This window comes from Thunnus albacares, chromosome 1, assembly GCF_914725855.1.
Source record: "Thunnus albacares chromosome 1, fThuAlb1.1, whole genome shotgun sequence".
NCBI classification, from domain to species: domain Eukaryota; kingdom Metazoa; phylum Chordata; class Actinopteri; order Scombriformes; family Scombridae; genus Thunnus; species Thunnus albacares.
In genome coordinates this window covers 23,254,698-23,268,096 of record NC_058106.1, presented here as the reverse complement: position 1 = coordinate 23,268,096, position 13,399 = coordinate 23,254,698, and the positions used below count along the sequence as shown (strand labels likewise).

General features: G+C 39.4%; 1 protein-coding gene across 8 annotated transcripts in view; it reads left to right on the top strand.

Annotated features, from left to right (window-relative positions):
- plekha7b (pleckstrin homology domain containing, family A member 7b) overlaps positions 1–13,399 on the top strand; it is an 80,948-nt gene that overhangs the window by 47,681 nt on the left and 19,868 nt on the right. For 7 of the 8 annotated variants that reach the window (XM_044350376.1, XM_044350360.1, XM_044350344.1 and 4 more), the window contains exons 6-12: positions 781–885; positions 1,586–1,658; positions 2,192–2,292; positions 6,890–7,068; positions 8,796–9,224; positions 9,455–9,992; positions 13,071–13,154. In XM_044350376.1, the coding sequence (XP_044206311.1) occupies positions 781–885; positions 1,586–1,658; positions 2,192–2,292; positions 6,890–7,068; positions 8,796–9,224; positions 9,455–9,992; positions 13,071–13,154 (1,509 nt within the window). The remainder of the gene's footprint in view (positions 1–780; positions 886–1,585; positions 1,659–2,191; positions 2,293–6,889; positions 7,069–8,795; positions 9,225–9,454; positions 9,993–13,070; positions 13,155–13,399) is intronic. The other variant, XM_044350400.1, reaches the window with a different exon arrangement.

Sequence of the window (13,399 nt, the reverse complement as noted above, 5' to 3'; positions counted from 1 at the left end):
ATATGAGTCACAATACAGGAACACAGGACTGTAATGGAGTCATGATGAAATATGAAATACTGTATATAGCTCATGCTGCCTCTGGATCCTTTTCAGTTGACTGGTCTCCTGCACTACACAAGTTTAGCACTACAACAAATGTCAGTGCAACGTGATGTTAGATACACATATAATTAAAAAAAAAAGTTTTACTTGCAGATATTTTCAAACATATTTGTGATTGTTTCATTAATTGTGCAATGTTTGTTTTCTGTGACTGATAGCTTGTGGTCCTCCAGGTGTTTTCTATTATGTCTGATTAAGACATCAATCATCGTGACATATTCATGACTCTGTGTAAGAAATTGGGTATGCATATTTGTCCTCTTAACACTTGTGTTTCCTTTTAGCCAGCCTATCAGTCAGACAACCCCAGATATTTGTGTAGAAAAGCACCTGAGAAAAATTGTTATACAGTGTAATTTCTGCAGAGAATATGTAGTCTGAAATGACCTTGTCTGAGAATATACCAGTTTATAAATGGATATGCACGTCCACGGGAATAGCTGGTTGGTATTTCCACCTCTCGTTATGGGTGTTGAGAAAGGAAGTGCAGCAGAGAGAAGGCAGCTTTCCAAGTAACTAAACTGTGCAGTTGTATTATTCTGCTCTGTGGAGGACAGTATCCCTCTCTATGAATTACTGTTTCTTACTTAATGTAAGCAAACTAAAATGACTTGCAGTTCTTCAACAAAACAACCATATTGTCAACTCTTATGTTTTTTTCTTCTCTTCCTGCAGGGCTCCAGGGGTGCGGGGAAAGTACACAGTTTTGGCAAAAGGGATCACGCTATTAAAAGAAACCTCAACATCCCAGTGGTGGTGAGAGGCTGGCTCTATAAACAGGTGAGCAGAGGTTGTTGTGAGACTGAAAAAAAAGAGTCCACTTGTCACATGTTTAACAGTGCATGTTAACAAGTAAACAGAGGTACAAATATGTCACACTGCGGAATGTTAATCACAGTATTCACAGTTTATCCCTCCCTGCAGAAGGTGAGATACTTCACTGTACAGCAGGTGTATCTGTGTGTGGTGTCTAAGCGACCTTGTGAACTGGAGTAGGATAAACATGACATTCAAATGAGGGTTCCCTCACTGATCCTCTGCAGTGCATTCTTCCCCTGTGACTGTCTTTTCAATTCTTCTTCTTAATGCTTTTATCAGTTATCTGTTATTTTAATATGATATGGACTGTAAAGGAATGCTCAAACTGAACTGCAAAGCCATTTTAATAAGGACTTGAATGTCTGATGAGAGCATATATTTCTTAAAAGTATAAAATAAAAAAGAGTCAAACACTTTTGTTCTGTATTCAATGTAGAGGCTGCAGCTTTGTGCAAAATGCTGAAAGAAAAAAAAAAACTTAAATGAAATTAAATTATTGTTCTAATAATATGCACAAAGTCTTTTCTTCCTCCCCGCTCTCTGCTAACGAGCACAGTATTCCCAAACTACATTTTTTAATTAAATTGTGATTTAAAAATGTTGTTCCTTTGAGGATGATCTCTAAAAACACTGTGTGTTGCGTTTTATCCTTCACCTCCAGGACAGCTCTGGAATGCGACTGTGGAAACGGAAGTGGTTTGTTTTGTCAGACTACTGCTTGTTTTACTACAAAGGTGAGTCTAAAAAAAGTGCACTCGGCCAGGGTTAGTGTTATGGTTAGACAAACAACAGACAAAAATGAAATGATTTTAAATGACTGTCAAATCAGACATACAAACCTTTAGTGAAGAGAAGAATGGAAGATAAATTTCTTGATTAACAACAGCTTGTAATTAGACTTATGACATCTCTTCCTATCTTTCACACTCACCAGCTTTCTCTTCCTCCCACTTCTCCTGATTAACTTGAGTTTTTCATTTTGGGATGTAATTTGTGGTTGTGTTGCCATAGCATCTAGCTCCTCTCCTCCATTAATCATACTGAATAATAGATAAGCCACAGGCCACCTAGTGCCACATGTTGCCACGTGGCCTCACCCAGACAAGAGTAATCCATGAATTATGCCTCGCTAATTTTCCTGCTGTTCATAAATCTGCAGTCACTTGTAAACACAATAAAAGATCTTTGCAGGATTATGTGTCAAGTTTTTTGGGTGCCAATAACAATACTCTGTGTGTGTGTGTGTGTGTGTGTGTTTGCTTCACAGACAGCCGAGAGGAGACAGTGCTCGGTAGCATCCCTCTGCCCAGTTATGTCATTGCACCAATTGAGCCTGATGACCACATAAACCGCAAATATGCTTTCAAGGTAACACTGAAGTGGTATTGAATCAGATCTATAAACTGAATTTTCATGTGCATGGGTAACCAAGCATGATGTGTTTGTTATTTATGATCGCCCTAAGAATATTAATTACAACTTTATTACTAGATAACTATCACCACATACTGGTTGTGCACTCCCTGCTATCTACATCTTACTGTATTTTCATGTGTCTCTTATTCTAGTTGTTTAAAGGCAATTTATGATTTACTACTAGGCCTGGGTTTTTAACTTCAATACTTGAGTACCAATCAAAACAGAGTATCAAAAATAGTCAAAGGTTGGCATCGTTTTTTTTAGTTTTATTTACTTATTGTTACCAAGGTTATATTCTTAAAATAGGGAAGTGAACAAAGTTTCAGTATTGGTACAGACTCTTCAAACAATACCCAACCCTATTTACAATAGATGATTACATTTTTTTAGTAAGAAATATTTTGCATGCACATTAGGGCTGCAACTAACAATTATTTTCATTAACGACTAATCTGACGATTATTTTCTCAATTAATCGATTAATTTTAAAATGTCCAAAAATGATGAAAAATGTAAATAACTGTTTCCCAAAGCCTGATGTTAAATGTCTTCTTTTTTCACGACTAACAGTCCACAACCCAAAGATATTCAGTTTACTATGATAGAAGAATAAATGAAACAAAAAATATTCACATTTCACATTACATTCAAGCTGGAATTAGAGAATGTGGGCATTTTTTCTTAAAAATGACTCAAAACGATTAATTGATTGTCAAAATAGTTGGTGATTAGTTTTCTGTCAATTGGCTGTTTGATTAATCAAGTTCTTGTTGCAGCTCATCAGTTACTGAATTCCTTAAAAAGTTTTTGATTTCTGAAGGTCATTTACCTTTTTTAACATAATAGTGGGTGTTACAGTGGATGACTGCAGTATAAACCTTTATGTATTCTGGTCATGATTTCTAATGTATATGATCTGCTCAAATTTGCATATGCATTTCAGACAAAGCAGACATGGTGGACAGGGGCAGAAGCAATTTTTTCTCAGTTTTTCAGTAGCTACACTAGTGTGCTGAAGAGGCAGCAGCAGTGTAGTCTTCACTTTGGTGTGCACAGCACAAGACTCTCGTTCTTTCAGTAAAATCTGAAGGGTACATAGCTTGCTTATTATACCTTAACTGCTTATATTACCTTACCTTATACTAAACCTAAACCCTAATTATATCATTTTACTTGAAAGTGTGCAACAGAAATTTTCCTTGCATGCAGAACAAAGTCTTTTCCTCTTTTCCTTCTGTGAATTCTGCCAGAGGATTTATGTCTTTTGGTTACAGCAAGAGTGTTAACATTATCCAGCTCCTCCTTTGTGGAAACAAAGAGCTTGTTGCAAAGAACAATAGTGCCTGAATGTTTGATGCACCATTGCAGCTTCAGGGCATGCTGTTGCAATCCTCTCAGCTCCTTTGTACTTTGGCTTTTTCTTCTTGGATTCTGTATGTATGTGAGCGTAAGTGCATGTCCGTGTGAGTATGAATGTGTGTGCTCGTGTGGTGCATATCTCCCTGCGTTTTAAGATCATGTTACATACAATGGGATTTGTATGATAATTGTGCTGCTGGGAATATTAATTATACATAAAGCCTATTTTCTACCCTTGCACCGTCTCCTCCCAGAGCTTGCCATGAAGTATATGTGAGGTTAGATGAAATGAGTCACCTTGTATTTAAGAGATCTTTATTCCCCTCAGCCCTCCCGGAGCCGCCATGCATTAAAGAGCAGGATATATCATTACATGTATCTGAGGTGCTTTGGTAAATTTCAGTTACTGCTAAGTAAGCCTGACAACAGCTCATTAGAGGTCTGATGTTGTTGAACAATGGGATGTTCCAGACTGTTAGTGACATGTACAGTTGACTTAAGACTACAGTTTGTGAAGAAATAAGGAGTTAAAATAATGGACTTGAGATGACGACACAAACTCTTCTCAGTAATAAAAGGTATTTGAACATCAGCTGAATGGAGAAGTTATGAGGAAAAGTGACAAGTTGTGTATGTCAGTACAATACTCCTCTGAAATATATACTTTAGAGATGCTCTTTTACCTTATTTGATGCCACGATAATGTGTCCGATTTTAAAGTGTCCAAACACTTACAATGCTGCCACCGTCACTCATTCTTGCCCTTGCGAAGACCTGCGAAAAGACAAACACCAGAGCAATTTCTGTTCTCTCTTACAGTATGTAGTCAGCTCTGGTCTGCTCTGACTTCCTGTTGTGCTGTGTTCTCTTATTTTTGCTCATCTCACTGTGTTTCTCTCATTCCCTGTTGGTCAATTGCCTCCCATTGTGACCCGGTGTGTGTGCGCGGGCGGAGTGAGTACTGTTCTCTGCGGGCGTCCGTCCTGAATCACACAGGCTTCCTGTCTTGCATGAATAGGTATTTGATTTCACTTCAGCCTCACCAGTGAAGCGCCATCCTCAGCTCATTTTGTTTCATATCATGCTACTAGCTGCTGAATGCACATTTCGAAATGTGCATCGATGTCTTGTCGTGTACGGCAACAGTCATTTGTGGACAATGCCAGAGCGCTGTTAGTTTTAGGAAATGATTTCGCTGTAAATCTTCGGGGGGGAAAAGGCAGAGCTTTCATTTTAAAAAATGTCCTCTACATGTACGGTGCGGTCCCTAAGTATTTGGACAGTGACACATTTGATACTGTTTCTGAATTTCAGCAAATTGGATTTGAAATGAGATACAGAAAATTTAGTTAATGAAGGTACTATAACCCTTTTTAGTTGTACAATATCGTCCCCCAGTTCTTGGACAGTATAGGACAATGAAAAAGCTATAATCCCACTGTGCACTTTTCACACAATATGGATGTACACAAATCAAACTGTGAGTCACCACTGCAACCTGTTTCATTTCAAATCCATTGTGCTGAAGCACAGAACAGGAAAAAGAGTATGTGAATATGCAAATACTTAATAAGCTAACTAATTTTATAAATGTGGCGTACAAATGTGGTCAATGGGTAGAACATTATGCCTTCAATGTCGTAGTTAGTCATTTAATCAGTGTCATAAACATCTATGCTCAATAGCTCTGGTATTTGTCTTGTCAAGCCGCATATCACTTATCGCACTCTCATCATCACAGGAGAGGTGGGACAGCATGGCTTTTCTACACTCTTCTCTGATTTCATTGCATTTGTTTTGTTGCTCGCCGCCATCAACAATCCGTCCCCCTATAATTTGTCAACAATATAACATGCAATCTAAACCGTTAATATGTTTCTCCTCATGTGGTGCCTTGTTGGTTTTACTTTGCAGTGTTTGGCTTCTCACATATTGCCTTAAAAGTAAAGGTTTTTCATTAGGTTAGATTGCACTATGGTAATAGTACGGTCAGGATTTTTTTTAGGACTCTCAGTCACCTAAGCTTGTGTTCAAAGGTCATATACAGTTTCTTCATTTAAAATATCCTGCGTACATTTGCTATAGCTATTGTGACATGCTCGGATTTCATCAACAAAAGAAATAAAAGGAGAGAGCTCCCTCTACAAGTAACTCAACTTTGCACTGATTTCACATCTTTATGCAGTATTTTATTATAGGTGGAGTTCCATTGTGAGGATATGGCTACGATAAACTGTATCTCTATAATTACTGAAGAACCTCTTTTCTGTGCTGAAGATGAGGCTTTTTTGATGGTGTACATAATGACATTCAGTGCAGTGCCATGGATGCTCCTGTGTTAGTGTCAGCAGCTGTTCGTGAATTTTGTAGTTAAATTCATTTGTGAATGTGAAGTTAGAACAAATGTGAAATAAGTAGCATTTTACACAAAAATGTATGATTATGATTATGGAGGCCTATAATCCGGTTTGATTGATTGAATGTCACTAAATAATCCTTTGCACTTCTTTTTCTGTATGTTAAGTGTGTGAATGAAACATATTTGGGATGTAAACATCAGATGATACAATAGCCAAAAGCCATGTAATTGTGCAAAAAGGTGCTAAATGATCTTTTACTGTTGTATAGCTGGATGTCTGCATATGAGTCGCCTGGGGTTCAGTGGAGTTTGGAACATTTGTACATATTGTAGTCAAGCTATTAGGACAGATGTATTCCACTACATAGAAATAACAAAAGGTACGGTAATACTTAGGATGTGTGTTTGTGTGTGTTTGTATCCTTATTAAAGTGGTGGCAGATGCCCGTAATTACCTTTTGTTTCCTTCTGTATTGGATTGCTGTAGTTGCTGTATATTTCTGTATCAATATGTGTGCAAAGGGTTTGTATATCTTTTGCTGCAAGCTTTTTGAAAAGTAATTGAAAAATATAACCTGTTATGCCCTTTTTTGCCAGAAACAGCACAGTGCTTATATTTTATTTATGATGCAGCACTTTGCTCCCTCCCTTTTTTTTCCAGAAAATGTTGCTGTAAAACTTTGTCCTCATTGAGCTGACAGCTGTCAGTCTCAGTAAGAAAGAAATCAACTTGTAAGCCTCGCTGGTGGCTTTTTCCTGTCTTTAGTGGGAAGTTTTCATATATCTCTCACCCCCCCCTCTCCTTCTCAATTTCCCTGTCTTTGATAGGCGAGCCATACAGGAATGCGCTCCTACATTTACAATAAGAACTCTGTGATTGGCTCGCAGGCAGAACACTGCGGGATGCGGACATATTTCTTCAGTGCGGACACACAGGAGGACATGAATGGCTGGATCCGGGCCATGAACCAGGCTGCGCTGATGCAGCAGAGTCACAGCATAAAGAGGTTGGTCTCGCTCTACAGAGTAGCATTCACTTCTCCTATTGGTTGGGCTTCTAGTAGTAATAACATCTCACCTCCCATAAAATACGGCAGTCTTTCTGAAGTGGATGTGTCTGGAGTTGATATAATAAAAAGAAACTGGTCGTTACAGTATTCTTATGTATGTAGTATGCTTGTCCATCATGTATTTAGGTTTTTATGCTCAAACTCTAGTGGTGCGCTGCAGTATTTACTCTTCAAGGCACCTCCTTTAATATCAGTTTCATAACTTAATATTTGCTCCCTTTTCTTGCCTTTGTGGCTTTATTTTAATAGTGTGAGCAGTCTTCCGCAGCAGGTCCTGCCCTGTCCATCTGTTCTGGGACACTAAGATGTTTTTGTGTGTGTGTGTGTGTGTGTGTGTGTGTACTGCATCTGGATGTGCTATAGATGAGGGTTATTGCAGCTCTTTGCCAGCTGAGCCCAGGCCATACTCAAGAGATGTTCTGCTACAGAAGATGTTTCTGTAGCTGTAATCATTCTGTACAAAGCAGATTTGTGGCCATACCGTGTACATATTTTGTTTTATATTCACACTCTGTTGCGGAAATAATCTGCAATACAGTCTGATACTCTATGACCATTTGTGGTAAATGCATTACAAACTGTATTTAGCCATCTCAGATCAGCTGAATGTGCTGCATAGCATGGACGCTCTGTGCAATAATGCCACCTAGAGGCTAATGTTACTCAGAATTCCCAAAAATGTTGGAAAGCACTAAACATCCCACATGACAGTCTTAGTTTGGTCTCTTGAAATTAAACATTCATTATATGAAATTATCTATATTAATGAAGTAAGAATAACGAAAACATTTTCCACTGAGTCTTGTGTGATCACTTAACTGCCATCTACCATGAGAACATGTACCTCCATCAGCTAAAATACACCTTTTTATACTGAACCTACCTTCATATTTTACCTCTTAGGAATTATTTCCACAGAACTCACCAACCTTTTAGTGTATGCAGTTTGTAAAAAAAACTGCTTGAAAATGAGACATTTTAAATCATGTCTTGCTCCCTTAAGTGGGAAATGGATTAATTAATTAAAACGTAAAACCTAATTGCAGTCTTATCATCTTAGCACATTGAGAAGAGCGGCTGGCTACCCCAAGCTATTTGATGAAGACAAAGTGAGTGTCATTTCTGTTCTCTAGGGATTTATTCTGTATGGCTTCTCCAGCAAGAGCTCTACTCTCCTTCATTCATCCCTTTTGAAAAATATAAAAAATGTACTGTGTAAAAGTTTTTGAATAGCTCCTTATGGTCTCTGATTTTTCCTCAAGAGAAACTTAGTAATGAATCTGACCATATGTACAAGTGTATCTGCAAATGGACTGGGAAATTACCTTCAGGATCATTTAAGGTTAATTTAAGTGCCCATTGTGGTTTATTATCAACTGGTTAAGGCTGTTTAATCATCATAATTACTGCTGTACTTCATCATAATGTACAATGAAGAGCGGGAAGGATGTGATGGATAAATGTTGTTGAGTGTAGCCTTGTGTAATAGTTAGATGAAGTACTTTTAACACTTCAATGCATACGCTGTAATTTAAGATGAGCTGTATGGAGCAATTCATTGCAATTGTTTAAATACTATATAGTACACACCTACAGTACAGGCAGGATTTATTGTTGTTGTTAATGTACTGTATATTCAATCATCCCATCTCACTTTTTCACAGAGAGGTGGAGAAGCCAGGGAAGGCTGTACCGCAGGCAGTTCCCCAGACAAATCATGTTCACATCAACCAGAACTCGTCTCAATCAGAAAGCCATCGGAGGACAGACAGAGAGGAAATTCAGGATAATGGTATCCGACTGGCTCATGGAGACGAAGTGAGGTATGGATTGGAGATCCAAGGAAGGCCCAGCCAGCCAGCCACAACGGAAAGGGTAGAGAGACTTTCTCCAGAGTCTGCTGATGGTATAACCCACAAGAACGGCCAGCAGACTGTAATCCAAGTGACTCTGCCACCAGAACAGAATGGAAATCTCGTCTATCAGAGGGGTTTTGTTTCCCGGGCAGACACTGAGAAACACGTACAGAGGAAGAATACACTGGCTCAGGTGGAGCAGTGGGTCAAAGTTCAAAAAGGGGACCCGCCGAAGAGGTCAGTTCGACTTCACACAGTCAATTTGAATCAGCCGACATTCACTATAAAAGCTTCATGAATGCTGATGAAAGAATTTTTGAATAAATATCTCCCTCTAGTGGTTAATATGAGGTTTTGTAGCTTGAATTACCTAATAGGTGTGGTTTATTTGATTATTTTATAAAATATCTACAGATATGAAATCCTTGATACAGTATAAAAGATTTCTGTGTGTCTTTCTGTTTCAGTTCTCCCCCTGCGGAGTACAACCTCCCTCGGCGGACTCCTCCCTTAAAGCCCAAAGCCAGCACAGCGGATGTCACCTATCAGTCATTGCCAAAGTCTCCCCGTCTCCCATCTGGCAGCAACTCTCCTTCAGCAACATGCAACCTGCCCAGTGACTACAAATATGCCCATGACCGGCTCAGCCACTTCCGCATGTCCACTGATGAACGCATGGCCACTAAGGAGGGAATGGTGTGGCAGCTGTATGAATGGCAGCAGCGGCAGCAGTTCCGCCATGGCAGCCCCACAGCTCCTATCTACACTGGCCCTAACTTTGCAGACTCTCAGTCTTTTAGAGTTACTGTGGAGATGCCTCGTTCCATCTCTGTGCCCCCGTCCCCTTGTGAAGTCCCACCGTCAGTCCCCTCCTTCAAACCCCTGTCCCCTCGCAGGCCACACACGCCTTCAGACAGACGGACAGTCAGGCCCCTGGATGAAATGGTACCTGGGGACAGCACAAGATCCAGCTCCCCCGGCCATATTTGTGCCCATCTTTCTCAGGTATGACACCTATGTGGGGAGGCATCTCTGACATCTCTAGGATTGTAGGGTCTTGGGGTACCCTGGTGGCCTTGTCGTTAAAACGCATACCGTATACTGAGATTACAACTTCACTTTACCCAGTTTGATCATACCCTCCTCTCTCTCCCTCACCATTTCCTCTCTGCATCACTACTGTGACCTGTGTAATAAAGGTAAAAGGTTAAATAAAAGTTATCCCTCAGAAATGTTTCCCAAGAGGCATTTAGACAATCTGTATATTACTGTCCATCATAATAGTTGAAGTTCTTGTACTCTAAGGAAAAGTCTATCACTCTAGTAATTTACTTTACTTCTTAGTATGAAGTACAAACAAATTTGGTTTTCTCCCAATCAAATTTTCATTATGTACTATAATCTAGGATAGCAACATACAGCCTGATCAAAAATGATCTAGACAAACAGACAAACAGGTTTTGGTTCTTACAAAGATAAGAAAATTGTAAATGCTGCTATATTATTAACTTGATCTTGAGAAAGATAAAGGTAATAATCATTTTCAACAAATACCTTGAAACCACCAAAATCATCAATGAATTTATCCTTCAAAAGTATATTTAATTTGTCCAAAGGCTGATGATATAATTTATGCCTCCATGCTATAGAACACATGCCAAAGGACATTATTTTCACACATAAAAGAGCCACATCATTTCACCGGCCAACACATTCCTTCATTATGATGACCATGGCCAGTGAAGTTTATTCTGTTTAGCAGAGTAAACACAGTCTCAGTTTCTCAGAATCATCCACCTGACACAAAACCACTCTCCAGAAATCGAAAGTACAGACACTGAATAAACTAGAACTGGACTAGGCAGAGGTGGTGGACAGAACTAAATCTGAAGGGCTACAGAGTTTGGATATTGTTGGGGTGTCATGGTTAACACATCTCTTTACTGTCTGTGGTACCTTCCAATTGACAAAGAGGAGTGGTGATTCCCACAGTTTTAAAAAAGGGTGCCAGTAGTTTTGTAACTACTGTGGAATCACATAGCGTAGCCTAGTGGTTCCTCAAGTTTCTTTTTTTGACCAAATTTTTGCAGGACTATGACCATAAGTTGTCATTAGCTAAGGTGTTACTGCATATTAAACATTTTTATACAGAAGACATAATTAATACAAATGTCACCTCAATCTAACATGATGAAATTATATTAAAATTGCACAATAAATGTAGAATGAACCTTGGCCCCACCATTGGCCTAGTGTCCTGATTATCAATTGATATGATATTGATTGAAATGCCAAGGGTGACTGTTGAACCTCAGATTTCTGTACTGGAACAGAGGACCAGCTTCTTACCCTGTCACAGAGAGGAGATGGTATCATGGTAATATTGGTGTGTGAATGGAGTGAATTACCTTATTTTTTAGTAAATGACAAGACACTTGCAAAATTATTTTACTGAAGTCCCACCCTGATAGACAGCAGATTGGCAGGCTGTCCAGAGTGTACCCCGCCTCTTTGGCTAATATGTGCTGTGATAGGTCTAGACCCCACCCCCCTACACAGGATAAACAGGTGTAGATAATGGGCGGATGGATAGATGGAAGTCCCACCCTTCATGAATTTATGCGCTGATACTCAGTCATTGGTTCTTTAACACACTGTAATACTGCCACACTGTAAATGTCTGTACCCTTTCATTGATTCACATGTAATGAGCCAAATGACAAAGGTCTCATTCTCACGGTAGGTTTGGATAATGTATGAGAGGTATCTATTGATGTAGACTTGAAGGATGTTGTGAGCTCATATGAGACAGATACCATGGGAAGATTAGCAAGAGAAGCATGAGAAGGCTCCGACTTCTCAGCGAGCACACTTTGATGCTCATGTGAATCATTCACAGATTCACACAGCCCACGCCCAGGCTCACTCCACAGGTGGTGTGACCATGTATGAGTAAAAGCTTGCTCCTCCGTCGTTCCCCAAACCATGATGGCGCTCAGACAGCACCACCACCGCCACAGGAGACGAAGCAAGAGGCCACTCAGTCATCCACACCCTGCGCTGTCTCCCTACCACACCCTCCACATGTGAAAAGATCTCCCTATAAACCCTCACCACAGTTGCCAACGCACACAAGTCTCATAACCAACCCGCTGACCTTACACAAGTAAACAAAGTGTCACACATGCTCTGTTTCCTCCATCATTCAACTGAGTGTCAAGACACTAATTATAACCATAAAATAGAGTGATACACAATTATGGAAAAGTCCTTAAAAACATACATTTTTAACAAAGGCAGCCACAGTGACTGTGCAAGGCCGTCCAAGGGAGCAATGTTTATGGGAACTAAATTTAGTCGGCAGATGAACTTAGTTTTGGTGCACCAAGCATCTTTGAGGCTGATGATGCTTTCTGGCTGGAGTGCATTTAAGTAATAGCAATATGTATACCTCTGTGGAATATCATTAAGAAGTATGTTTTATTAGCAGCTAATCCAATTTGCCCAGGGCTTCTCAGCACCCTATAAACATCTCTACTGTATCTCAAACATCAGCAGCGGTCTCTTTCTTCTGATCTCGCATTTAAATAAAAAACCTATTATACAGCAAAAAAATAGTGGCATGGGAATCTCAAAGGGAATGGCTTACAGTGCTTCTCTTGCTGGTAGCAAACAAATGTTATTTTAAGAAAGCAGGTTTAGTATAATTTATGTGTAGTTAATTAAATCTCTTGTTGTTTGTGTCCTTTTAAGGTTCTGTAGTGGGCCTGGTTTTTGCTAATTCTGTGTGTTAAGCAAAAACGTCAAATTTTCCAAGCCCTGTGGCGTCTGAAACTCAGGGCACACCTTGTTTCAAATGAGAGTAGGAGTGATGAAACGGAGAAAAGGATAGATGAAAAAATAAATGTGCTGTGTAGTCAAATTTGTTTGCAGACTTGGAGGCAATGGTTTAACTTTGATTCGGTGTGATACGGTGGTTTCTTTCAACAACTATTGAAGATAACTTCAGTGAATTATACATTCTGTTTGATTTAACTCCATAAGATCTGTAATAACATGTTGATGAATTATGTCTCTCCACAGACCGCCCAAATAGAGAGAAGGTCCATGCCAGCCATGGGCTACATCACACACACTGTCAGTGCGCCCAGCTTGCACGGCAAAACGGTATGATCCTCTATATGACATTTAGCACATAATGTGGCTGCATTTTAAAAGATATATGAAAGATAATTTTCCAGTAATCTAGGATATGCAATCAAGTGTGCAATATGCAAGTGTGAACAGGAACATCTCAGTCCAAAATTTGATCATTAAGGCTCCTCTTGCTGATATCAAAATCTAGAATGTAGAGCTGATGGAGATGGCTGATTTTGTGAAATGTAAAGCTGGTTTCATTTTTATGCCATATG